At 40.1% G+C, this 27,180-nt stretch overlaps 1 protein-coding gene and 1 non-coding gene across 4 annotated transcripts in view; both read right to left on the reverse strand.

The window, feature by feature from the left end:
- TP53BP2 (tumor protein p53 binding protein 2) overlaps positions 1–27,180 on the reverse strand; it is a 66,441-nt gene that overhangs the window by 9,297 nt on the left and 29,964 nt on the right. For 2 of the 3 annotated variants that reach the window (XM_061160124.1, XM_061160125.1), the window contains exons 3-15: positions 23,985–24,098; positions 20,396–20,478; positions 15,426–15,527; positions 12,756–12,930; positions 12,013–12,194; positions 11,487–11,651; positions 10,874–11,102; positions 9,068–9,178; positions 8,600–8,748; positions 7,360–7,825; positions 4,892–5,664; positions 1,305–1,442; positions 472–605 (exon numbers count right to left, since the gene is read on the reverse strand). In XM_061160124.1, coding sequence (XP_061016107.1) covers positions 472–605; positions 1,305–1,442; positions 4,892–5,664; positions 7,360–7,825; positions 8,600–8,748; positions 9,068–9,178; positions 10,874–11,102; positions 11,487–11,651; positions 12,013–12,194; positions 12,756–12,930; positions 15,426–15,527; positions 20,396–20,478; positions 23,985–24,098 — 2,821 coding nt within the window. The remainder of the gene's footprint in view (positions 1–471; positions 606–1,304; positions 1,443–4,891; positions 5,665–7,359; positions 7,826–8,599; positions 8,749–9,067; positions 9,179–10,873; positions 11,103–11,486; positions 11,652–12,012; positions 12,195–12,755; positions 12,931–15,425; positions 15,528–20,395; positions 20,479–23,984; positions 24,099–27,180) is intronic. The other variant, XM_061160126.1, reaches the window with a different exon arrangement.
- Positions 14,252–14,396, reverse strand: LOC133069745 (small nucleolar RNA SNORA48). Its single transcript, XR_009695969.1, has one exon. It is a non-coding gene; the product is annotated as a small nucleolar RNA SNORA48 (small nucleolar RNA).

Here is a 27,180-nt window from a genome sequence, read left to right on the forward strand (position 1 = left end):
TCTCCTGGGTTTTATCCACAAACCAGTTCCACAAAATGCTCCATGAAAAATGGATTCCACAGTCAAAAATATTTGGGAAAGGTTATAAATTATTCAATACGATCCCCTCTTAAGAGACATACGGTAGGTTTCAGGGAGGTGGAAGGAAGCTGCTTAAATCAGCATTTCTCAGATCTGCTGAAACACGCCAGTGAACTGTGTACCACCTTGGGACATTTCTTATTTTTATTATTTAACTACTAAACTTCTAAAACTCCACCTTCTTCCAGAATGGGAGTGAGAGGACCGTTAACATGAGGACATATTAATTCCTTGAAAGCACCTCCCACGTCTCTCCTTCTAGATTATAAACAGCATGAGGACGTGCACTGACATACTTCTTTGCCTTCCAGAAGCACCTACAACACTGTTCATCTGCTGCCTACACAGCAGGTAACTGACGCCAGAGTGGAGTTTAAGAGAAAATCTCACCATCCATCACTGTCAGCAGCATTGACATTCACACCAAACTGTACCAGGAATTTCACAATCTCGGTGTGCCCTGCACACACAGCATTATGAAGAGCGGTAATACCTTCATCATTAGGCAGGCTTGGGTCATCAACCTGTGACGTCAACAAGAAGGGCGACTGTTACTCAAATTTCTTGTCACCTGAACGATCAACTATTAGCTGGCTCTTTAGGACTAAGAGAACTGAAAGAGACTCTTGTACCAATTGTTTTTTTGTTTTTTTAAGAAAATCATAATTAAAACCTACAGAAGCCAAAAAAACAGTACCAAGAACAGTTCTAGAAGTAAGATAGACATTAAGTAGGCACTCACTATAAAAAGGTTTTTTAAAATCTGAAAAAGTCCCAGAAACTATAACCTTACAGTCATTTTTGTTTATTTATCCTCCAACTTCCCACCACAAATTAGTGTCTAAGCAGAAGTCACATTTCCCATAAAGAGGAAGAAAAGGTCAAACTAAAAATATTTTAAATAGCAGGCTTCTGAAAAGTAGGGACCACAATTGAAACCATTGCAGAGTACAAATCCATACCTGAACAATTTTTAAAGGAGGGTCGTGATCTCCCTGGGAAAGCAAAGTAACCCCAGAGAAAACTGAACGTCCACATTATTGAAATTGTTACAGCCACACTCTTAAAACAGAGAAGTTGGTCGTGGAGCTTGCTCAAGAGCTGCTCTCAACAAACCCAACTCCCAAAAGAGAAAACAATGTAAACTACAGTAGCTTCCTGATCAGAGCTTTAAAACAAAATACAAGGTCGTTATTTATGAAATTAACTAATACAAGTCATACCTCATAAATAATTCTCTGTACAAGGTCAAATTCTCCCTCCAAAGAGGAATCTAGAAGCAAAGCAAGGGGGTTGAATTTCACCCTCATTCCATGAGCAATCCGCTCGGAACCAGTTTTACGCAAGTTTGTCCTTTTGCCCTGCAGAAGAAACACGAGGAAGATTTAAGAGACCGAAACACAACAAAAAGGAGAGAAATAACACCTCAGCTGAGTTAGTAAAAAGAACTTTAAAACATATATGTTTAGCACATTTTATTAAAGTGCAACATTATGCTAGAAAATATATAAATCATAATACATAGCTTAATATTTATATATGCACATAATAGAGTGGGAAGAACTTAAGTCTTTAAAACTTAGTGAAGGGAGGGGGGATCAGGATGGGGAATACATGTAAATCCATGGCTGATTCATGTCAATGTGTGACAAAAACCACTACAATATTGTAAAGTAATTAGCCTCCAACTAATAAATGGAAAAAAAAAATGTTTTATGGAATTCACCAGTGGAAAAAATAAATAAATAAATGCACATTACTTGATTTTTAAAAACATATCTTATTAAAAATTATTGGGAGACTGGTCCCCAGTTCACTATCCTGGACAGTTTTCTATTTTTTGCTTTATAAATTCAGTTTCTGGTGAGAAAAAAAAAATTGTTAAATTGTCCAAGAGTGAGTCCCTGAGGGTTTAAAGATGTGGTAAGAGGTGGTCTGCTGCAGGCACAACATTTCTTTGCTCTTAATAATTCATGCAGATTTCACATTTCAGTACCAAATGTATCTGCCTGTCTAATATAAAAATAAAGATATAAAATACTCAAAAAAAAAAAAAAACTTAGTGAAATCACATTTGGGTAACACTGGGCTAAGAGTAAAATCTGTAAAGCAGGCTGGATATTTGTTGAGGATCAAAGTTAGCCAAGACTGGTCTTTAAATTACCTAATATAGTAGAGAAAACCCCACATGATTAATCTGGGCAAGAGCACAAACTCTAAATTGTGACAGACAGCTGACATTTATGGAATGATTATTCCTTTACTCTTCACGAAAACTCTATTATCCCATTTTAGAGATAAGGAAATTGAGGCACACAACCAGTAAACATCAGTCAGAGATGGAATCAAATCCAAGTAATCAGCCTTCTTCAAAACCCTTCCTTTTAACCATTTCACAGCGTAAAGCCTCTTGTGGGGTTGGAGGGGAAGTATATTATAAGGAAAAATACAAAGATCAGTCTGACTTTGATAAACCAGGGAAGACTCCTACCAGTCTTAAAATGCTATCAGTATTTTATATTTAAAAATTTAACTGTATTCCAAGATACACAGATAAATTAATCAAGTCTTCTCTACATTTTTATACATCAGGCTTAAAAAAATTAGGCAACCAGATCTAAGATTCTCTCTAAGATAGGTTTCTTAAACACAACCAACAGAGTAGAAACATTTCCTAGGGTATAATAGACCACACTTCTCTTTCTTTAATTTCAGATGTGGAAAACTACTGAGTTTTGAAAAACATTAAGTGGCAATCAACATATTTCACAAATGTGCAGTGGCTAAAATGCTGTCTCTTGAAAAAAAAGAAGTGTAAATATTACATGGCAGTGATAATACAGCTCATAAATAGTACAGTCATATCCACTTTAAGCAAAAGTACAAAATAAAGGCTTCTACTTAACATGAGCTAAGAAGGAAAACTTTATAAACTGCTTTCCTAGGAGAAAATAACAGAATCTTGTATGTTTAAGAGAATCACGCCTCAGAACTTAGAAGCACAAAAATTGTTAAAAAAATTATTAAGTTCTATTCTAAAACATTTCCCCTTACAACTCAATGTTCACTATCTAAAACTTTTAAACAAATGTTGACTGTAAACTAGTAGCTAAAGCAACTTTGGATAATCATTATTTTTGAATACTGCCACATTTAAAGATGCAATAAGGGATCAAACGTATAAAGCATTTAAAAAAAAAAAGCTTTAGCAATATTTATTTATTTAAATATTTTGGCCACGTGGCATGTGGGATTCTAGTTCCCCAACAAGGGATCAAAAACCCATGCCTCTTATATGGAAGTGAGGAGTCTTAACCACTGGATCCCCAGGAAGGTCCCTAAAGCAGTTTTTTAGAAATCCTTATAATATGCTATGTTGCCTTTGCCCAGGTTTTAAAACTTCACAGCTTGCATTCCTGAAATAAAATTGACTTCAAATTAAACTCTGAAAAAACCAACTTTAAAGACATTCTGGGGTTTTGATCTTCTCTCTACTTCAAAGAGGCATAATAAACTTCCAAAGAAAAGCTTAATATTTGGAAGGAGTCCGGGAGTCATGCCCAAGTCAAAACATACAAAGCTTTAGAATAGCTTCATGTCATCTAAAATGTATGGGATGCGCAAAAGCAGATCTAAGAGGGAGCTTTACACACTTACCCCAGGAAACAAGAAACACCTCAAATAAACAACCTAATCTTATATCTAATGCAACTAGAGAAAGAAGAACAAACAAAACCCTAAGTCAGCAGAAGGAATTACAAAGATTAGAGCAGGAAAGAATTAAATAGAGACAAAGAAAACAACAGGAAAGATCAATGAAACCAAAAGCTGGTTCTTCAAGAAGGTAAAATTGATCAACCTCTAGCCAGACTCATCAAGAAAAAAGGGAGAGGGCGCAAATCAACAAAATTGGAAACAAAGATGAAAAGTTACCACTGACACCACAAAAATACCAAGGACCTTAAGAGACTACTACAAACTCATGCCAATAATATGGACAACCTGGAAGAAATGGACAAATTCTTAGAAAGGTACAATCTTCCAAGGCTGAACCAGGAAGAAATAGAAAATATGAACAGACCAATTACAACTGCTGAAACAGAATAACTTAATATCAGAGCACAAGGAAGCCTGAGGATCACCATGATACCCGTAGATTTCAAGCCAGGCTGAAGGTTAGGATGAGGCTAAACCTTGTCCACCCCACTCTCTCCTAGGCCTCAATTCAAGCAGAACCCAATTCTTCCAGAACCATTCCAATTTTATCAATGTCAGAAGTTTGAGGTTTCATCTAAGTATGACGTCGAAAATCTGAAAATAAACTTCAATGATAGAAAAAGAAAAGTTTGAAAGAGTGATGTCACCAACAAGAAGTTAAACCATCTGCCTTATTTCACAGAGCTAAACTAATGATCAAAAATTTCAAATGCAGTCTTTTCATTCCAGTGTTGCTTCCCTAATACGCATGCAACACCAGCTACAGAAGAAACAGCAGACACGGTATTTATAGGTCTAAGAACAAAACTTCTGTTTCCTTCATAGAGAAAGGGGTTATTCCTAAAAAGTGAAAATGTTCATGATACTGAATATACTGCATTTTGATAACATTTGTAAGATCCACTCTGTGCCAAGAGAATTGCAAAATAAAAGGCAAGCTGTGGAAGACATTTGTTACAATCAGCAGTTAAACACAGATCTTCTTTTGTGAATGGCTGCAAGTACTCGCTGGTGTTTTGCTGAGTTGTGACCATCAGCCACCGAGAAGGCTGTGACAAGATAAAAGCTTTCTGCAATGAAAGGTTTTACTTACAGGAGGCAGAGAAACCTGCCCGGTGATCTCAGGTGGACGCAAGCTCACAGAGTCTTCTCCCGGGCCTTCTGGTTCCCCAGATGGGTACGGCGGGGGTGGGTAGGGGGGGTACTCCTCCAGGTACACTTCCAGCAGAGGGGGTGCCTCTGGGTCTGGTTCTTCCACGCTGTTCTGGAAATTCGGGCTGCCGTCTGGGACTCCTTCAGGCACATACTCGAGGCCTGGAGGAGGAGCTGGCGCGTCACCGCTCTCTGTACTGGTGCTCCCAGCCTCCTCCGGGGACGCCGGCTCAGGAACCAGAGGGACCGCCTCCTTCTCCGGCTCCACAGGCAAATACGGATTCTGGATCTCCAGCGGGCTTTCCGGGCTGGCGGTCCCAGAAGCAGACTTGGATGGGTAAGCTGGGACAGAAATGGTCTCCATGGCGGCGATGGTGGTCCTCTGATACAGAAGTTTCTGAATATTCGGCCCATTAGGGCCCTCGGGTTCTGTAATAGAGCTGCGTTTCTTTAGAGGCCGGGGTGCGTTCGACAGTTTCTTTCGTAGGGCTTCCAGGTCAGCATCACTCTGGTTTCGGTAAGGATTAGATAGGAAAGGCAGTAATTTGGTCGGGCTGAGCGGCCGAGGAATCCTTTCATTTTCATGGGTCTCCTGAACTGAAGAAACAGGCTCTGTTTCGGGTTCTGGGCTGCCAGGTTTGCCCTGGTTATTGGAATAAACGTTCTCTGGGGACTGCTGGTTCTGAGCAGCAGCAATCACAGGCTTGCCATACACTAATTGGAATTGGGGAGGAAAAAAGCCTTGATTAATATTAAACAAAACTAGCAAATAACAGACAGAAGTAACAATAATTAAAGCCTTTTTTAATTTCATAGTTATTACATCAATACCCTTCAGTACAACTAATTTTTTAAAATAACGAACAGAGCAAGGTTTACACCATTGCATAATACATTTACGGTAGAATCAAACCCTCACTGACTGTAAACAGGCCTCATTATTTTATGTATCAATAAGAAAATGCTGCCAAGTACAACTGTAAGAAATCACTTACATAGCATCCACATTTAAAATGTTGAAATGTAAAATACATAAATAAATAAAATGTCAAACTTGTGAAAAGGATTTAGAATCAATGAAAACTGGTGATCCTTTCCTGTGTCCAAATTTAAACATCCGTGATCCCATCTTTTACAGTTTTCAAAAGTAAATCAATGTGAGAAATCATCTGGCTCACAAAATTATTAATAACCACCTATATGGAAATGGTGTTCCACTCCAGTGTTCTTGCCTGGAGAATCCCAGGGACAGAGGAGCCTAGCGGGCTGTCATCTATGGGGTCGCACAGAGTCGGACATGACTGAAGTGACTTAGCAACAGGAGCAGCATATTTACCAAAACTAGTCCCCTTAGACATTCTATCATCATTATCTAATTCCCAAATTATTATATGAGCAGTTCACACCAAAAACTCATGAAAAGAGAAAGACGAAGTATGTATACAAATTCTCTGCTGTGTAATTACTTCCACAACATTTGGGGCCACAATCACATGCTTATTTCATAGCTAGAAAGCCTTTCTATTCATTTAAAACATATTGAATTTTATTCTAGTCCCATAAAGTAATGACTCTTGAAAGGATCCAACAAATGACCAGACCATGTACATTTAACACAAAGCAATCTTTTGATGCTTTATATTTAAGTAGTAGTTGTGTCCTCATTAGAACAACTTAAAATATAGCAGAGAGCATAAAAAAAAAAACCAACAACAAAGCCATTCACAGAGGCAGCTGTCCAATCCTTTATGCCCCAAGAACGTCTGGTCAGACCTCAAGCGAAGACACAGCATTCTGCATGGTAATTACCCACAGGCACTCTTTCCCACTCACCAAGGGGCTTGTCCGTGAACAGGAAACCAACACACATGGGAAATTCAACACAGGAGGTGATGTCATCCCTACAGGTCTTACTTCTCTATTTCATTCATTTATTTCATTTTACTCATACTTCATTTTATCTACCCATCATTTTCAGCTACCATAAGAGCTGGCATTTAGCACAAACTCCTTTAAACTCCCCATGCAGAACAGGAAAAAAGTGAAAGTGAAGTCAGTCGCTCAGTTGTGTCTGACTCTTTGCGACCCGATGGACTGTAACCCACCAGGCTCCCCTGTCCTGGGGATTCTCCAGGCCAGAATACTGGAGTGGGCAGCCATTCCCTTCTCCAGGGGATCTTCCCAACTCAGGGATCAAACCCGGGTCTCCTGCTTTGCAGGCAGATTCTGTACCATACGAACCACCATGGAAGCCCTATGCAGAACAGAAGCCATATTGAAATAAAACTCTTAGGACAAAAGCAGCAGTCAAAGCAGGTACAAGTCACCGTGCTGTTTACAGAGAGAGGGCAGCTCCAGCGAAGGGTAGAAACACATCCACGCAGGTGAAGATGAGATCCAGAATCTTACCGCTTGGAAAGTGGGGTGCTCGGGGATGGGGCTTGGTCAGCGCGCTCTGCACGGCCTGTTGGAAGTTTTTCCCAGGAGCCTGGTGCTGTGTGTACATGGAGTATATGGAGCTGGCGGCCACCGTCTGGGGTTTTCTGAAGGGTGGAAGGAGGGCATCCTTGGAAGGTTGAGGCGTGAAGGGTCGGACAGCGGCAGCAGGGGGACTCTCTTGCTTAGAACCTGGAGGAAGGGTCTGGTCTGCTGGGCCCACTGAAGGCCCGCCGGGGGCCAGCAGGACCCTCTGCTGCTGCACAGTGGGTTTGGGTTTACCTCCCATGGATGCAACAGCTGCTGACAACTGCGGAGCAGTTCCGTCTGGCTTCATGTCGGATGGTGACTGGTTAGTTTGTCCAAAATAAGGCAAATTTATCTGTTTTGGTTTTGATGGGACAGGAGGTGGTACCTTAGCCACATTTTTATTTGCAGCCTGTAAACACACACACACACATACATACAATTAAAATATTGTATAACTGGGTACATGGAATGTTCTAGATAACCTAAGTTTTACAAGCATCAATATGGACCGAAAAGACTAGCTCTACATTGAAAGGTCATTAAAAAGTTTTAAATCTCTGAGTTTAATCACATGTAAAAGGACCTTCAGTAATGCAATACAATTCCTATCCGGTACGACTTCCTCTGAGTCACCCCTTCCTACTGGGGCAACTGTTTAAGCGTCCACTTGAAAACCTTTAATTGCCATTTTACATATTCACAGATGGCACCAGTAACTGAAAACCATTCCTGTTCAATGGAACTTTATGCAATCTGGACCGTGTTGTAAAAAGAAAAAAAAAAAAAAAACCCTAACTGGATCACACAGCCACAGCCTGGTCGTCAAAGGTTGGGATTCTAACAGTTATGGAAGATTTACCATCAAATTGCTTGATATTGCCTTAACCCCAAATTTTGAAGAGACAACATAACTAAGCAGTGTGAACACAATGTTCTTTAATGCACTTGTATTTTTTAGAGAGTCACACAAAATAAGACCCACAAGCCAGTCAGTCATGCTCCTCCTGTATGATGGGAGACCACAAATACACTCAAGTAACAGAACTGAAAATAACAGAATGCAGTTATATTTTCTAATCTTCCAGACTTTGTTTCTTTATTCTGCCTCACATTAATACTTTCTTTTTTGAAAAATGCACAAAGAATTACTATAAAATGTTAAAACTGGGACGTCCTCACATACCTGAGCATCCCGCAGGATGTCTTCACTGCTCTGGTTCTTCCTCAGGGTACCGAAGGCAGGTGGGGCGGCAGATTGGTCCACGGTGTCAAACATCGAGAAAGGGCGCACTTTCTTCTCCTTCTCCCTCAATGGAACCTCTCCATCATCCACTGAAGAAGACAGGAAAAAAAAAAAAAATCACTCTAATAATCAAACTACTTGTGATAAAAATTTCTTATTCATGTTACTCTCTCCACAATCTCTTTGAAATCCTATAGTTATTAAATGCTCTATTTTTGAATTAAGTTGATTAAGGAATAACCCCATACTATAATGCTCCTACCTTAATTCCCTGGCTAAAGAAGCTGTTCTGGAAATAAACACGGTCCCTGGTTTTAACACACTAAAAAGCAGCTATCTGAAAAAGAATACTTGGAGCCCTCAGATGGCCAAAAGAGAATACTCAGGAACAGCACAAGTAAACCTCACCTTGGTCTGGAACGTTCCCGGAGCTTTTAGACACAGAGGCAGAGGCTTGGCTAGAGAAAAGATCTGCATTTGGAGGAGTCCAATCAGGGCCAAGCAGATGGATTTTAGAGCCTAGAACACAGAAAAGTAGCTACAATAACCCAGCATGCTAAGGAGATTTTTAATGGTTCCCTTTGCTGCTAAGACATTTAATCTCGTGAAAGTCGTTCAGCTGTGTCTGACTCTTTGCAACCCCATGGATTATACATATACAGTCCATGGAAATCTCCAGGCCAGAATACTAGAGTGGGTAGCCTTTCCCTTCTCCAGGGGATCTTCCCAACCCAGGGATCGAACCCAGGGCTCCCGCATTTTAGGCAGATTCTTTACCAGCTAAGCCACAGAAAAGCCCTTAATCTCTAAAAATTGGTTTAAATCTCAGACTCATGACAAGCCCAGTAAACTTACTTAGAAACATCAGATTTTATACTTGTATTAACAACCTAAGCGTGTTCTTGCTTACTTTAAATAATCACAATCAGCACAGAGTCTGCTTGAAGCAGCAAGGACACGACTTCTCACAGGGTAAGAAAACATCACCATCACACTCAGAAAACAACTTCCAATTTAGCAAACCAAGGGCTCGCTGGTGTGTCTTACATAACCACCACAAGTGATGCACGCACAACGAAAGCAAAAACGCAGGCTTTCAGCCCATGATTCTGACCACAGTCTTGAATAAATCAAAACATTCAAGTGTTTTCTAAACTGGCATTTAAGTTTCAAAGCCACAGCTTTTCTTTTACATAAGTAACTCTTTCTACAATAAAACCCAGACTACGTAGCACTACTGCGTCACAGTGGTAATTACAGCAAAATAACAAATAATTTTAAAGTTAGCTATTATTTATACATGGTAGTGGCTAGGGAAAAGACACAAATCTATTTTTTTCTCCTGAATATTAAGCTCATTAAAGGATATTTTCACCCAGCTTTTCCTACAACTCTTTCATTTTCTCCTCTTATTAATATAAAACTCTGGCGTGCACCCCCACCCCCCAAAATATCTGAGGACTACACAGAGAAAGCAAAGGTTACTAACACAAGGAGCCTCTATTACCTTCACTTTTTAAAAAAATTTATTATTTTTTTAAATTGAAGGATAATTGCTTTACAGAATTTTGTTGTCTTCTGTCAAACCTTAACATGAATCAGCCATAGGTATACAATATCCCCTTCCTTTTGAACCTCCCTCCATTTACCTTTACTTTTATCTCCCAGTGTTTCCTTTTATTCTAAACGTTATCCGTAGGCAAATTCTCACGCAGAAGCACATACGAATAGTAAACACCAACCATCAACAGAGTGGACCCACCACCTCACAGTCTGTGAAGATGATACCACTAACAGATATCTGGCCTTTTTACACAACAGGGAAAGTTCTCAAGTTGTTAACATCAGATCAAAATTTCTTTATTAATGAGTAGGAATTCAAACCAATTTTTAGGTTTTCAAAAACCTGATGTTTTATTTCATTTCCTGAGCAGAACTATATTATTGAGCATTAAGAAAATTATCATTTCTTAACCCCAAAGAACACAAGGAGGTTTTTAGAACTTCAACATGAACAAGCAATAAATAGAAAGACACCTTTTAAAACTCAAAACTTGGGGGGGAAAAATTTAAATTAAAAAAAAGACTTGCTGTGACGCACAAATAAAAGAAAGGTATACAAAAATAAATAAATAAAACTCAAACTTGAAGGGAAATCACAGTGAGGAGGGGAACAGCTAGGCCATGGAAGGGCTAGGAAGTGCCTGGTTTTACCTTTTGCTTGCGAAGAGGCCCCAGATCTCATGTTGGGCAGCGTCTGGACTTTCATGGGCCCCTCGGAAGCCTGCGTGGCCCCGGGCCCGTCGGGCAGGGCTGGCTTCACCAGAAGTTCAGGCCGCGACGGGATCCGGGGCATAGTCGACGACTGGATGTAGGGACCGACCGCCGCCACGCGACTCGGCCCCGACGCCCCCGGCTGGGGCACGTGTCCATCAGACGAGACCTTGTTCGGAGAAAGCACGGGGCCTTTCGTATTGCAAGTCAGGCCAGATCCAACTCAGAAAAACCCGTGACACCGTGATCATTTTAACTGCTAAAATCCAGCACTTTCAAGATCTAGCCATCGAGTGTACCAGAAACGTCCCCCGACAAAAACACCCCCGGGTGAAGTCTCACCCACACTTCATTACAAGAATTAGAAAGAAGAGCAGAGCTACGGAGGGGATAATATTAAAAGTTCAAGAAAAGGGGACTCTCTTTCAAGGAGCCACAGGCCCTGTCTCTCTGCCGAGGATGCACCCAGCAGTGTTTCTGAAATATGCAAGCACCGGCCTCACTGGGATGGTCACTGTCCCCTCCCCCTGGCCCCGGCCAACCGCGCACTTACAGGAAGGTTCTCTTTCTGCTGCAGGGCCGCCTTCTTCTTCCACAGCCGGTCCCTGAGCTCATTAACACGCTTGTCCATCACCGCCACTTCTGAATTGCGCTTATTCAAACACTCCCTCTGTTGTTGCAGCTTGGCATTCTGCTCCTGGTTCAGTTTGTTTCTTAACTGAATAAAATTAGGAGAGAAAAAAGTAGCCAAGGAGTAGGCAGAAAAATTTCTCAAACAGATAATCACACGGTTCACTATTATATAATTTCTAAAAATGTAAGGTCCCTCCACACTTCTCATCTCATGGTTTAAAATGAAGTGTTAGACCACCAGCTGTGGTCACAATGAAGGCCTCAAGTTTCCTGTTTGAGGTATCATAAAGTTTATTCTGGATTCTGTGGAGCTTAGGTCTTCCTCCCCGTCCCCACCCCTTTAAGGAAAAGAGGTGGAAATCCAGGACTTCCTGGCCTGTATGTGGACAATGCTGTGGTGCTGGAGAAGAGGTGCCCCTGAAATGTCACAAGAGGCCACTGTTTACCTGAAGCTCCTTGTAGAGCCGATCGAGCTCAGCCACCGCGGACTGGTTGTCATGGTGACCATCAATCCTGCCGTTCTTCAGCATCTCCAGTTGTCTCGTAAGTTCCTCTACTTTTGACACAGCCAGAACAAGCTCCCTCTGCTTTTGCTGGAACAAACTATTCATCTGTTCAATTTCCTCCACTAAAGAAGAACGAGAAAAGCAACAATTGTTGAAAAGAAAAATGAGAAGGGATCGCTTCCCGGGCAACCTAAGATGTACCATAAACTTTCTCATAAAAAGCAAAGAAAATTTTCAGAAATGTCCTAGAACCAACCGATTCCTTTATAAGCAACTGAAACCAACAAAGACATCTATAAACCAAATCACTAAAGTTTTAATTAAAATGGTATTATAATCAATGGAGCTATTAATATGAATAAAAATCCTTGCCTTCATTTAACCTTCAGTCACAAAAATATTTCGAGAGACAGAAAAAAAAAAAACTACTACTCTATTTTCCTAAAAGCAACCTTGTCTAAAACATTCAATAGCTGAATTCAATTCAGGGGAACCAACAGCTTCAAAACTTCAGTGAATTATACTTTTCCCAAAAAATCCTTTTAAAGTGACCCACATACAAAGTCTCATCTTAGTCCTCTTACTTACTACGAATTTACACAAACTTCCTACACCAGGGTTTTTCTATACGCAAACAGTTTGTGGCATTTAGCACTAAAGTAAACTTACTGGGAGCAACTCACCAAGTTTCCCATTGCTTAGCCTCTTCTGTTCCACGTGGCCTTTAAGTGCTCTCACTTTTTTCAGCTTCGCTTCCTGATTCTCAGCTATTTCTTTGAGCCTCTTAAGCTTTTCTTGTTCAGCTGCTTGTTGCTGTTGACGCTGATCTTGCTGTTTCAAAAACTTCAAGCGCTGTTCCTAAAGATATAAGCCATCATCAAACTTGTCATTTTAAACAGCAGACCACTAACCTACAATCACACCTTGAGATGCCCAGACTGACGTGTATCTATGGCATCGCTCTGGTCTTACCATCTGTCCTCACCCTGCCATCAGAACCACCTGGGGAGTTTGTGAAAAACACGCTCCCGAGCTCAACCCTAGAATCTGCTTCTTAAGGCGGTAAGATCCAGGAATCAGTACTATTATCCAAATGGTCTTTTTGCAGCAAGCAAGCAGTGATCTGTGAACTAATTTTCATGAGCTGCAGCCATTAATTTTAAGAAGAAGCTCATGCAGAGATGGGAGGTGGTAAAAGAAAGTTATTAAATGACACACTTTGAAGTTAAATTTGGATTCAGACTCAAGCTCTGCCACTTATTAGCTATGAGACTTTGGGGCAAATTATATAACCTCATTGAGTCTACAAGTCTCTGTCTTCACCTATAAAATGAGATGATCACTAGTCCCTCTAGGGCTGCAGTGAGGATTCAATGCAACATGCAATGGAAATCTCTGTGAACAGCATCTTACATAGTTAGGGCACACTCGGTACCCTTAGTAAAGAGCCAAAGAACTACTTTCTAAAGAATGCCTTTAGAAAACTGCAATTATGCAACTTACAATTTTATTCCTATTATATCTAAAATTTCAACTGAGGATAACAGAGCCACACAATTTATACTTAAGAGTAAACTTCTCAGATCTGTGTGGCTAACACATACAAGAACACAGTTTCAAAATAAGACCTTGATTTTAAAGATTTATTCTGTTAACAACCGAATTTTTTATTTGAATTCATGTCCTTGCTACTCAAGGAATGCTGCTGCATCAGCACCACATGGGATCACATTAGAAATGCAAAATGTCAGACCCCCAACCCCCACCGACTGAATCAGAACATGCATTTTCTTTTTTTTTTTTTTTAAGTATTTATTTATTTGACTGTACCAGGTCTGGGACATAGGGTTTTCGATCTTCACTGCAGCATGTCGGATCTTTAATTGTGGCCTTGTGAGTCTTGTTCCATGACCAGGGATTGAACCCAGGCCCCCTGCATTGGGAGCACAGAGCCTTAGCCACCGAGCCACCAGGAAATACCCCAGAACATGCATTTTCAACAAAATCCCCAGGTGATTCATATGCACGTTAAAGTATGAGAAGCAACGACACACAGGATTTTGAAAAAGCTGGTGTCCAGCATCAAAAGTAGAAAGGGATGCATAGGTACATTTGGTGCCACTAACCCTCTGATGTATTAAAAAATAGCTTTTTTTTTTTTTCTCTCTTTTTCTGTATTTTATGTGCCCCAGGCATGAAATAGCTCTGGCCACCAATCCAGGCATCAAGCTAGGATGAACAAAGGACTAGACATCTGCTTTGCCCCTGACTGATATAAGAGCAACACCACCAATCAGGTGCCTCTTTGCCCATTGCCAGGGAGTAAAAAAACAGCTATTGAATACCTTTAAATATTGTTTTCTACGTGGGAACCATATGGAAAAGTTTGATTTGTAACTTCAATACATATTTTAAGTGTTAAAAAAAGAAAAGAAAAGGAAGCATAGGAACCCTAAGAAGTATTACAGGGAAGGCCACAGTGCGTGCTGAGAATCACGTTGAAAAATCCCTGGCCATCACTTCAAAGCTGTGCTGGGGACCTTGCTACTCAAACCCTCAGGTGTCCACCCCAGTGTCAGTGAACTTACAGACCCTCAAAGACTGGTCGGCAAAGACAGAGTGTTTAGACCAGGGCTGACAGACTACACAGCCTATTGTCTGTGTTCGTAAGCAAAGTTCTCTTGGCACATGGCCACATCCATTCGTTTACCTATTGTTTATGGCTGCTTTCCAGCCACAAATGCAGAGCTGAGACCGCACAGCCTGCAAAGCCTAAAATATTTCGGCCCTTCAGAAAGTCTGACGACATCTGGTTTAGACTATTAGCCCAAGGCTGGCAGGAGCACCCGCAGGAAGACTGGTTTTGAGAGTAATGGAGAAACTTCCCATATTTTCTCTGTTCAAGGAGAGGACAAGCTTTAATTTGTGGGTGGAGCATGTCCCCAAGTAGAGGCAAGCAGCCTGTTATCGGTGCCAAGTAGCAGCTGGGGACAGGTAAGCATGAGGCGACTTTGAAGTTCCTCCTGATTCAAGATGAAGTCAGCCCAGACTAGCACCTGCAAGCAAAGCTGAAAGGCTCTTTACACCTTCCCTGTTTTACTGACACTCAGCATAGCGTGGTTAACTTTGATCAGGATCGGGGAGAGGAGGATCTAAGACAACTGAATGATTTCAGGATTTCTACAAAACGCTACAGTGAAGAGAAGAAAGTACCACACGGCAGATACCTGTCAGGCTGATGTTATCAACTCATAGCTGAGGGAACCGGCTTACTAGCGAGGGTGGAGTGCAAACAGCTTTACTTACACATGAACAGGAGTGGCCTGCTAGGTCTCTGAAAACATGGCCATTACCTTAGTGGCCAGCATTTGTTGCTGGGCCTCAATCTGTTGCTGCTGGCGGGATGCCATTTCCTGAAGTTCAGCAAGTGTCAGATCCATTCTAGGACTATTAACCTACCAAAAAAAGTGCAAATACTCCAACTCAGTATAAAATGATCATGGAGACTCCTCCCTCAAATCATGCAATCATGACAAAATTATTTGGCTATTTTTCTCCCATCATATTAAAGAAGTTATTAATTTTTATATTAATATTCCCATATTGACTTAATAAGATTTAAAACATAATGATACACAGACTCTTTTGAGCTGTAAATTTAAATTAAATAGTTTCAGTACTGACACAAATGGAACAATTTGGAATCACCTTGTTCTGTAGTTAAATTAGGAAGGCAGTGTTTGACCATATCAAACATGATGTTGGGGTACTGGCAGCAAACTTAGAATACAGTCATCAAAACACCCTTTAAAAAATGTAACACTGGAATTTAAAAAATTCAAGATACAGTAGGTCATCAGAGACAAAGCAAGATGTCTACTATACTCCCTAAGCATCCATTCGACATGGTCCTAAGAGGTTCTGGCTAGAAAGAAAGGAAGGCAAGAAGATTATATTATATTTATATAATTTATAATATATTTATATATTATATTATATCCAGATTGCAAAGGGAAAAATCTCTGTCTTTACTCAAAGACAATATAATCATCTATGAAGAAAAGTCTATGGAATCTATAAAAAGCTACCAGAACTAATAAGTTATTTAGCAAGAATGCAGGATAAAACATCAATATGCCAAAATCAACTATATCTCTATACATTAGCAACACCCAGAAACTGAAAAAAGAAATTTTTTAATATCATTAACAGCATAAAAACCATGAAGCACTCAAGAATAAATCTGACAGATGCTCAGGCCTGACACTGAAAACTTCAAAACATGGCTGAGAGAGAGAAGACCTATTTGGGGAGGAATACTGTGATGCTTGTGAACTAAAAAGCTCAATACTGTCAAGATGGCAATGTTTCCCATACTGACCTACAGAGTCAAGAGAATACCGACCCAAATCCCAGCAGGCTTTTTTTATAAACAAATAAATCAACTGGCAGATTCTACAATGTCATATGGAAGTACAAATGATACAGAACAGCCAAAACAACTTCGAAAAGAAGAGTTAGAAAACATACGCTGCCTGACTTCAAGACTAACCGTGCTTTAGTAATCAATACATTGTGTTACTGATATCATGTTAGATAAACAGATCAATGAAACAGAAGACAGAGTACAAAAACAGACCCACACATACACTGGTAATTGATTTAAGAGAATGGGCAATTGAGTAGAGAAAGAATAGTCTTTTCAACAAATACTGCTTGTACAACTGGATATCCATACACAATAAACAAAATGCACTTCTCTCACAATACATGCAAATGTTAAGTCAAAATGGATCCTAAACTCACATGTAAGATCTAAAACTTCTAAGTTGATTAATTATACTGTATTGAAGTCATAGACTGGGAAAAATATTTGCCAATTATCTAATTAAAAACCTTGGATCCAGCATATATAAAGAACTCTTAAACTCAATAATAAGGAAGCAAACAACCCAATCATGAAAAAGATAAGCAAAAGAGGTGAACAGGAAATTCCCTAGTGGCCTAAAGGTTAGGATTCAGTTATTTCACTGCCATGGCCTGGATTCAAAACCTGGCTGGGAAAGTGAAATCCCAAAAGCCCTGCAACATGATAAAAAAAAAAAAAGAAGTGAACAAATATTAACACTTCACTAAAGACAATATATGAATGGCAAATAAGCACATGATAGATGCCCAATACCATTAACCATCAGAGAAATACAAAATAAAACCAGAATGTACTACCACCACATACCTAGCAGAAGCCAAAATTAAAAGGACTGACCATACCAAATGTTGGCAAGGATGTGGAAAAACTAGAACTCTCTGATGAGGACGATAAAACAATCACTTTGGAAATCAGTCTGACAGCTTCTTCAAAAGTTAACAAATGAACCAACCATTCTACTCCTAAGTATTTACTTAAGAGAAATATTAATAAAAGCATGTGTCCATACAAAGATGTACACCCAAGTACTTATCGCAGCATGATATAGAATAACTGTAAACAATCAAAATGTCCATCAACAGAGGAATGGATAAGGAGTGGTGTAACCAGACAACAGAATATCTCTCAGCAATACGAAGGAATCAACTACTGATACACAGCAAAATGAATAAACCTCAAACTATTTATCCTGAGCAAATTCAGACAGAAAGAGTATATACTGAATGACTCCATTTATCCTAGATTCTGGAAAACAAAACTAATTTACAGTGACAGACAGCAGACCGCCTAGCAGTTCCCTGAGGATGGGAAGGGAGGCAAGAAGGAACGACTACAAAAGAATATAAGAAAACTTTTTTGGGGGGGTGATCGAATATGTTCATTATCTTGATTATGGCGACAGCTTCAGAGGTGTACACAAGTGAAAACTCATCAAAATGTAAACCCAACATGTGAGCAGCTTGTTTGTTGTTGTGTCGTGTTAATCACTTTTTTTGAAATTTTTGAAGTTGCTCAGTCATGTCCGACTCTTTGCAACCCCATGGACTATAGCCTACCAAGATCCTCCCTCCATGGGATTCTCCAGGCAAGAATACTGGGGTGGGTTGCCATTTCATTCTCCAGGGGATCTTCCCGACTCAGGGATTGAACCCGGGTCTCCTGCATTGCAGGCAGATGCTTTAACCTCTGAGCCACCAGGGAAGCCCAAAAGTAAAGTCGCTCAGTCGTGTCCGACTCTTTGCGATCCCGTGGACTGTAGCCTACCAGGCTCCTCCGTCCATGGGATTCTCCAGGCAAGAATACTGAAGTGGGTTACCATTTCCTTCTCCAGGGGATCTTCCCAACCCAGGGACTGAATGAACCCAGGTCTCGCACATTGCAGGCAGATTCTTTACCATCTGAGCCACCAGGGAAGCCCTATGTGTAGTTTATTACACGTCAATTATATATTAATAAAGACACTATTTAAAAACCCAGTGAAGGGGGCTTCCCTGGTGGCTTAGTAGTGAAGAATCCACCTGCCAATGCAGGAGATACGGGTTTAATCCCTGGTCCGGGAAGATCCCACATGCTACGGAGCAACTAAGCCTGTGCGCCACAAATATTATTGAGCCTGTGCCCTAGAACCTGGGAACGGCAACTATTGAAGCCTGTGGGCCATAGAGTCCATACTCTGCAACAACAGAAGTCACTACAATGAAAAGCCCACACAATGCAACTAGACAGGAACCCCTACTTGCTGCAATGAGAGAAAAGCCCAAGCAGCAACAGAGGCCCAGAACAGCCAATAAATAAATTTTTTAAAAAAATTTTTTAAGTGTTATAATATTTTCATAATTTAAAAAAATTAAAAAAAAAAACAGTGATGGGACTTCCCTGGCAGTCCAGTGGTTAAGACTCCAAACTACCACTGTGGGGGGCATGGGTTTGATCCCTAGTTGGAGAACTACAATTTTGCATGTCTCATGGCAAGGCCAAAAAATAAATAAATCATTAAAAAAAAAAATAGAAATCCAGTGATGGGGAAAGATACATTGTGTCAAGATACACTGAAACCTCATTAACAGTCAGACCATTTTTGTTATCCTCATATCAGCCTTTCATCACTAAGATAACTATGAGATCAAAGAAGAGAAATAGAAGAATTTGGGGAAGGTGGAATAAAAGCAGTGTGGGTTGGAGAGGTAATTTAGCTAATCCCTAACAAGGTTAAAAATTCTAAGCTCTGAAAAGAAAATGTCTACAAGGAGTCCCAAAGACACCTGCTAAAATTCATATGCAATAGCAAGAGCATTAATATATCATTAATGCTAAAAGCAATAACAGCAACAAATAAAATCACCAAAAAAACAAATACTTCCTCGAACTTATTCAATACTTGTTCTGTATTTGTGATATATCCAGCATCTGACTTTTTTTAACAGCCATGTTGTTGTTGTACAGTCATGAAGTCGTGTCTCTCTGTGACCCTATGGACTTCAGCAGTCCAGGCTTCTCTGTCCTACACTATCTTCCAGAGTTTGTTAAAATTCATGTCCATTGAGTCAGTGATGCAATGTAACCATTTCATCCTGCCACCCTTTCTCCTTTTGCCTTCAATCATTCTCAGTATCAGGGTCTTATCCAGTGAGTCAGCTCTTCACATCAGGTGGGCAAAGTACTGAAGCTTCTGCTTCAGCATCAGTCCTTCCAATGAATATTCAGGGTTCATTTCCCCTAGGATTGACTGGTTTGATCTCCTAGGTGTCCAAGGGACTCTCAAGAGTCTTCTCTAGCACCACAGTTCAAAAGCATCAATTCTTTGGCACTCAGTCTTCTTCATGGTTCAACTCTCCCATCCAAACATGACTACTGGAAAAACTACAGCTTTGACTAAATAGCCATTTGTCACCAAAATGATGTCTCTGCTTTTTCAATTGCTGTCTAGGCTTGTCACAGCTTTCCTTCCAAGGAGCAAGCGTCTTTTAATTTCATGGCTGAAGTCACCATCCGCAGTGATTTTGGAGCCCAAGAAAATAAAATCTGTTACTGCTTCTACTTTTTCCCTTTCTATGTGCCATGAAGTGATGGGCCCAGATGCCAAGATCTTTGTTTTTTGAATGTTGAGTTTCAAGCCAGCTTTTTCACTCTTTCACCCTCATCAAGAGGCTCTTTAGTTCCTCTTCACTCTCTGCCATTAGAATGGTATCATCTGCATTTCTAAGGTTGTTGGATATTTCAACAACCATAGAGATCATTAATCACTTTCTCATGAAATAAATTTAAAATAAGCCTTTAAAAAAGGGCTGCCCTTAATCACCTACTGAATAAAAAAGTAACAGTGAATGAAATTAAAAGTTAAAAAAAACAGCATCACTGTGGTCCAAACACAAATGGGTAACAATGATCACTTACGCCATTCTCCTTTCTTCGATGTTCACCTGGAACTTTTACACCATTTCTTTTTAAACCTGGATCCTGAGACCTTGGTCCACTCACTAAGCACAAAATTCAAAAAGTATGCATTAACACTAGAGATGACAGATATTTTAAGTACCTTCTGTTATGTTATTAATGTTCTCTAATACTTTAAGTTGAAAATATACTTAAAATATCAATACTTGCCAATACCAATGAAGTTAAGGTCTCACAGATTCAACCTGTTCTAGAAAACTTTACTTGAACAGTGAATGGTCAGCACTAGAAAACGTCACATGCTAACCATTCCCTAGAAAAGCTGCATGAGTCAGGCGCTAAAGGAGAAAAATTAAGAATATAAATATACTTCTTATTATGGGTCATTCATACCATTTGCCTACAGTGTCTGTTCCCAGTTCTCTATTTAGCTACTCAGAAATAAAATTGGGAATAGTCTAACTGAAAGAAATAGGTGAAAATTAATCAACCCACCCTTGTACTCATTAGAGTGTTTGTAACTTCCACGGGAAGGAAGCAATTGAATCAGAACAAGTAGTGTTTCGAATTTTGCGGTAATTCCTAAGTACTAGCAAGTACTTCCCCATTTAAGTAAAAAAAATTTCCTTTTCTTAGCGTGGCAAAGTACTAGTTGGCAAACATTGTACATTCTGCTTTTTTGGGTAAAGAGAACTTTTCACGTCCAAATATATGTTTCTCAGTGTCACTTAATGTATCATGATGAGAAAACAGTTTTAACTTAAACTGATAAATTGCAAAATATCAAAGACAGTTTCTTAAATACATGAAATTAAGCTCATAACTGTACTTCCCAGATGTTACAGAAAAAATACTAAACTATTTCCCAAGAAGTTTTAGATTAAAATTTCTTCTGAATCAAATGTTTGTTGTATCTGCCTGGAAGCTTGGCACAAATTCCCACAAATAAGTAAATAAATATGCCTATCCTCAGAGCCATGTACCACACTTATACCTAATTCCAACATTTTCTCAGCTTTACTTTTAAAACTGTTCATTTTTCTGGCAAAATAGCTCAGTACCTGTCACAATATTTCTGCTAGAAAAAAGAAAAATCTATCATTCAGGAATAATTGGTTTCTTTGCTGCCTCTAAGAGACAGCAACTGAACTGGCATGTTCAGTCACATAATTAGAATAAAAAGCAAGAGTTTTGAAAATAATGTCATATTAAAAAAAGAGAAAAATGTAATGGATTTCTATGGTGGTGGTCCAGAGGTCGACTCAGTGCCTTCACTGAAGGGGGCATGGGTTTGACCCCTGGTTGAGTAACTTAAGAGCCCACATGCTGCATGGTGTGGCCAAAAAAAAAAAAAAAGAAAAGTCATATACATTCTGGGTCACAGGTCCTAGTTAAACCAGAAAAAGAATACAGTAACAGTCTCTTAATCTGTAATCTAGAAGTCTACAACCACAAAGGCTGACACTAAAGAGCAATCCTGTTTTATCCCAGTTTTGACACTATGTGGCACTGGTGTTTTGCAACAATGTAAAAACAGCACCTTTATCTTCAGATTGCATTTCTCACATTACAGACACACTGAAACTGCATATTGCACTGTTGAGAAGCTATTTAATAATTTACCAGGTACCATAGAGGAAGATATTTGAACTGACAGATGAAGGGAGAAAATTCAACTAATTGATTAACAGGAGATATATCCAATAATGTAAATAAAGAACAAAATAAAAATAAGATGCAGATGTCAAAATCACAAAAAACAAGGCAGCTTTGGGGGGAAAAAAATGCATGTTTATTTAAAATAGAATTACAGACACAGTGAAGCCCAAAGGCCGAGGAACCAGCCAGGATAAGGAGACTCAGGTTCCCCTCCTGGCTCTGCCTCCTGGTATGTGGCCTCTGACAAGGCATCTAACCCCTAAGTATCAGCGTTTCTCATCTATAGAGCAGAAGAGACCAGACTAAGTCAATTCTGGGGTCTCTTACACCTCTGATAATGTCTAATGGCTGCCATATGGACATCTGTACTAAAGGAATAAAACTTAAATTCTGTAACATGTAATAACTAACCTCTGTTATCGACATTCTAACTCCCAAGAATTTTTCAATATATACTAAAGTCACAAACCTTCAACTTTCCATTTTAAGCGTCCCAACACTTTTAGAAACACCTAGTAACCCAGCTCCAACCAATGGCTTTCTGCTGAGAACAAAGGCTTCCCTACAGATCTCAAGACTTGAAACTGTTTTCTCTCCTACATCCTATGAGACCTCCAGAGTCACAGGTTTGACTGTGTTCTCAATGTCTAGTGCTGCTTTCAGCCCACCATTTCTGATCTCCACGTTTCACCTTCTACCCTCTGCTTACCATCATCTAGAAACTCTGGTCACAACTCTCTGTCATAGCAGATGTGACCATGTGACCACCCCGTTCTCTTTGCCCAAGTCCCCCCTTCATTTTGGATGACCTCACCATCTAAAAGCTTGCCTCTCACATCCACAACTTCCTGTCTCCTCTCTAATTCAGGTTTATTTCATGGTCCAATACAAGACAACGTTATCTAGAAATGCTCTATTCCTGACATGTTAAATTCAAATTTCTTACTTTTTGACCGCAATTACCTCTCACTATACCTGTTCAATAACCTGAAACTTGCAGTTTCTTTCCCTGCAGCCCCTCTGCCTTCACTTCATCCCCATCTCTGCCTGAATGTCATCTCGCCAACATCCTCTTTTTCCTTGTCTCACCAACTTTCCACTGAACTTGTCTGGCCAAATTCCAACCTTGGGTCAATCCAACCATCTTCTCCTCTTACAACCCTCTGGGCTGCAAAGCACCACTGTGGCAAAATCACCCATGGTCTCCTGGTATCTAATCTCCACTGTCCTCTAGGGGCCCTGGCCTGCCAGCTTCCCTGGCCACACTCTCTCCTATTCTCCACCAGGGCCTCCTCCCTCAGAGAAAACAACTGTTTTCAAATGAGAAGCCCCTCCCACTGCTCCCACAGAGAGCACCCATTTACTGCCTCTGGGAAGCTTCCCTTCCACCCTGTTAAAATGGAACAGACCCTTCCCTTACCCTCCTAACTCACCCCTCGCCCCTCTCGCCCCCGAATTTCCCCTTGGCTAACTTGCCCATCGAGCATTCCCTTCTTCCTTGTATTTCAAACTCCTGCTCTACTGACTCCTTTCCTTCCCACCCATATTAAGAGCTGTAGTCAGGGGACTTCCTTGGTGGTCTGGTGATTAAGACTGTTCTTCCAAGGCAAGGGACACGGGGCTGACCCCTGGTGGGGGAACTAAGATTCCACATGCCGTGTGGTGCAGCCAAAAAATAAAACATTAAAAAAAAAAAAAAAAACCTGTCATCAAGCTTTTCCCATCTTCCAACAAAACACAACAAACAGAACCACACCCTTTTCTGCCCATCCTATAGAGTCAGGGCTTGGGAGAGAGGGCTATCCTCACTGTTCCCCCTTGCTTCTTGCTCACTCATCCATCAAACTGCCTGTTCCTGATCATGGGTCACCTCTCCCGAGCATGAAACTGAAGTCTGAATCTTTGTCATGATCAACAGGATGCTACCTACCAACATCCCTACCAGGGGGGCGTTCGTGGCGAAGGAAGAACCGAACTTCACTCCTCTGACTTCCAAACCGCTGCAGGACGTCGAACATTCGCTCATTATCGGCAACTGGACGTTCTAAAAGAAACGAACAAATCATGTACAAATCATGTTACCTGGTAACACATCACTTACTGTCTACCCTTCATACAAATTATGCATTATGAATGCAGAAAATACTATCTAGGATCTTTAAAAAAAAAAAAAAACAACCCTTAGAAAATGAAGTATCACCAGCTTACCACCCACATAATCAGGGTCAAAGCTGGGTGGAATATGGGGGAATGAAAGGACGGGGTCAGGGCCACTGGCAAGAGCTCAGGAGTTGGATTCAGCGGCCCCTCACTTAGCTCGAGGCAGGCCGTGAAGCTCTGCAGGTTCCAGAGTTCCTGTCACCTATTCCACAGGATGGTATCTGAGGTCTCTGTTACCTCTAATGGTTCTATGATTCTCCAAGTACATGAACGAAAACTTAAAAACAACTTTCTAAATAGCCTTGTCTTTCTATTGGGGATTTTTTTTGACAATTTTACAAACCATGTTTAAAAAAAAATCATGCACATGCATTTCCAAACAAAAGTCTGTTTACCGCCCTGAAAATATTCCTTGAGATAAAAAAAAAGAGGCACAGCTCAATACTCTACTACATGGGAACTGTAATCTTCCAATCTTGAGGAATCTTTACATAAAAACCAAATATACTGTTTGAGGATGCCAACGGTTTAAAATCAAAGAACTTAATCATTTCTAATGTAAGAATGCTGCAATGGCCCCCTCCAAAAAAATTCAATGCACTTGTCAGTAATCAAGGACACTATCTGAGTACCTTAAATAAACAACATGGGCACAGAAGGGAGCAGCCAAAGGTTCAGCAGCCAACTTTGTGAACTAACCCTGAACTTAATCGGCTCGGTGGCAACAAAGGACAGCTTGGGTTCTGTTTACAGCAATATGACGTAATGAGTAGACACAGATGCCCTCTTCTCTAAACCAGGGAAAGTCTGACCAAGACGCCCCCCAAGAGGAAACACCCGGAGCTGAGCAGATACCTTCCTGAAAGACATTCTGGGCAGCCCTTCCACCTCCTCACAGAAACAAAAATCATAAACACACACACACACTTTATTTCAAAAGAAATGAAGTGATATCCAGTCCATGCAGACCCATACACACACACACACACACACACACACACACTTTATTTCAAAAGAAATGAAGTGATATCCAGTCCATGCAGACCCTCCACCTCCTCACAAAAACAAAAATCTCTCCCTCTCTCTCTCACACACACACACACTTTATTTCAAAAGAAATGAAGTGACTTCCAGTCCATGTTGAGTGTGGACCTTCTAGGTCTAGAAGCTAAGGTCCTAATGGTCTCAGTGACAAAATGTATATATCAGACTTAGGCCAGCACAAGCTGAAATACACTTCAAAGGTTCTCAAAGCCACCCATTTACCCCATGCTCCAACGAAACCCATCCCTCGTCCTGGCATCCATGCCTACGTGACTTTGAACAAGCCATTTCCAGCACTGAGGCCTGTCCCCAGCACGCTCTTCTCCTTCTGCAGATGGAGCACCTCCATCTCTTCCTGAAGTCCTCCTCACTCTGTATGAGAGAAATGTCTGCTGATTCCTGCTTTTACTCTGACAGCACACTTTCATCTCTCTCTTCTTACAGTCAAGCACAGTTCCTAGCAAACAACAAGAATCCAAGATACGTTCTCTCAGCAAATAAACCATGGGGGAGTAAGAAAATGGAGATGGCAAATGAAAGCTACTGTTTTTTAAATTTTTACTTTTTGACCAAGCACCATGTGGGATCTCAGCTCCCTGCACAGGGATCGAACCTGTGTCCCCTGCGTTGGAAGCACAGTCTCAACCACTGGACTGCCAAGGAAGTCCCAAAAGCTACTTATTTTAAAAGACAGTTAAAGGAAATGGGAAACTTGAGAAGCTAACAAAGTAGAAGTAACAGATTTACTATTTTTAAAATGGCACACCTTGGACGAGCTATAAAAAAAAAAAGGAGTTGAAAACGTAACAGCTATTACTTGTTGAGTGTGAACACTAAATGTGCCAGGGCCTATGCTAAGCCCCCTTCAAATGTCAGCTCCCAGGATTCTCACACAATCCTGTGCAATAGATTCATTTATTATCCCAATTCTGTAGGAAAAACATGTAAGGATTATAGAGATTAAGTATCTTGTCTGAAGTTATAAAGCTAGTAAATGTAAAGAGACAAGATGCTGATACCCATGACCTTGCTCTTAATCACAACATCATACAAAGAACCTTCAAATTAATTATGAATTCTCTGCAACCAATCAAAATCCCCAAAGAACTTTTCATGGAACCTTTCAATTCTAAAACATATCTGAAAAAGAAAATATACAAGAATAGTACAGGAGCACAATGAAATAAGCAGCTGCCTTGACATATACCTAATCTATTATAAAGCTAGAGTAATTTTAAACTATTTGATCCTCATCAAATTTTTGCATCTGGTCTCATGTCACTGGATATATTCCAGTGTCTCCTAGGTTATAGTCTATGGGAATCTAAGAGTATGCTACTGCTATGTAAAAATTGTATACTTCTTAATTATCTTGAATTGGTTCATAGTACTTTTCAGGCCTACTATATCCTTCTACTTCTCTGTATATTCATTTTATTAATTTTTGAGGGTTTGATATTGAAACTCCAAGTAAAAATTTTATTTACTTAAAAAAATGATTGCAATGTATAGTGGAACTATATGTAACTCTGTTCTGTATTTCCCAAATCTCTGTAAATGAGTTATCATATTTTCATAATTTAAAAACTAAGAAAAATAAAATTAAAAAAAATTATTTGGTCCTAACATAAATAGAAGAAAAAAATAAAAGTAACTGGCTGAAGCTTATAGAAACATACTTCCTATGAGATATAACAAGAATATGAAGTGAAGTTTCACATAAGTAAGGAAGAAACCAAGTGTCTTCAATAAGACACTTAAAAAAATTCACTATCCACCTGGGGGGAAAATATTAGATCTCTAATTCACACTAGTCAGAAAAATTAATGAGAAAGAAGAAGAGGAGGGTGAGGAGGGAAGGGAAAAAACTTTAAAACTTAATGGTACAAAACAACAGCAGACTGTGTTTCCAGCCTTGACAT

The sequence above is a fragment of the Dama dama genome, chromosome 14 (assembly GCF_033118175.1).
Source record: "Dama dama isolate Ldn47 chromosome 14, ASM3311817v1, whole genome shotgun sequence".
Classification (NCBI taxonomy): Eukaryota; Metazoa; Chordata; class Mammalia; order Artiodactyla; family Cervidae; genus Dama; species Dama dama.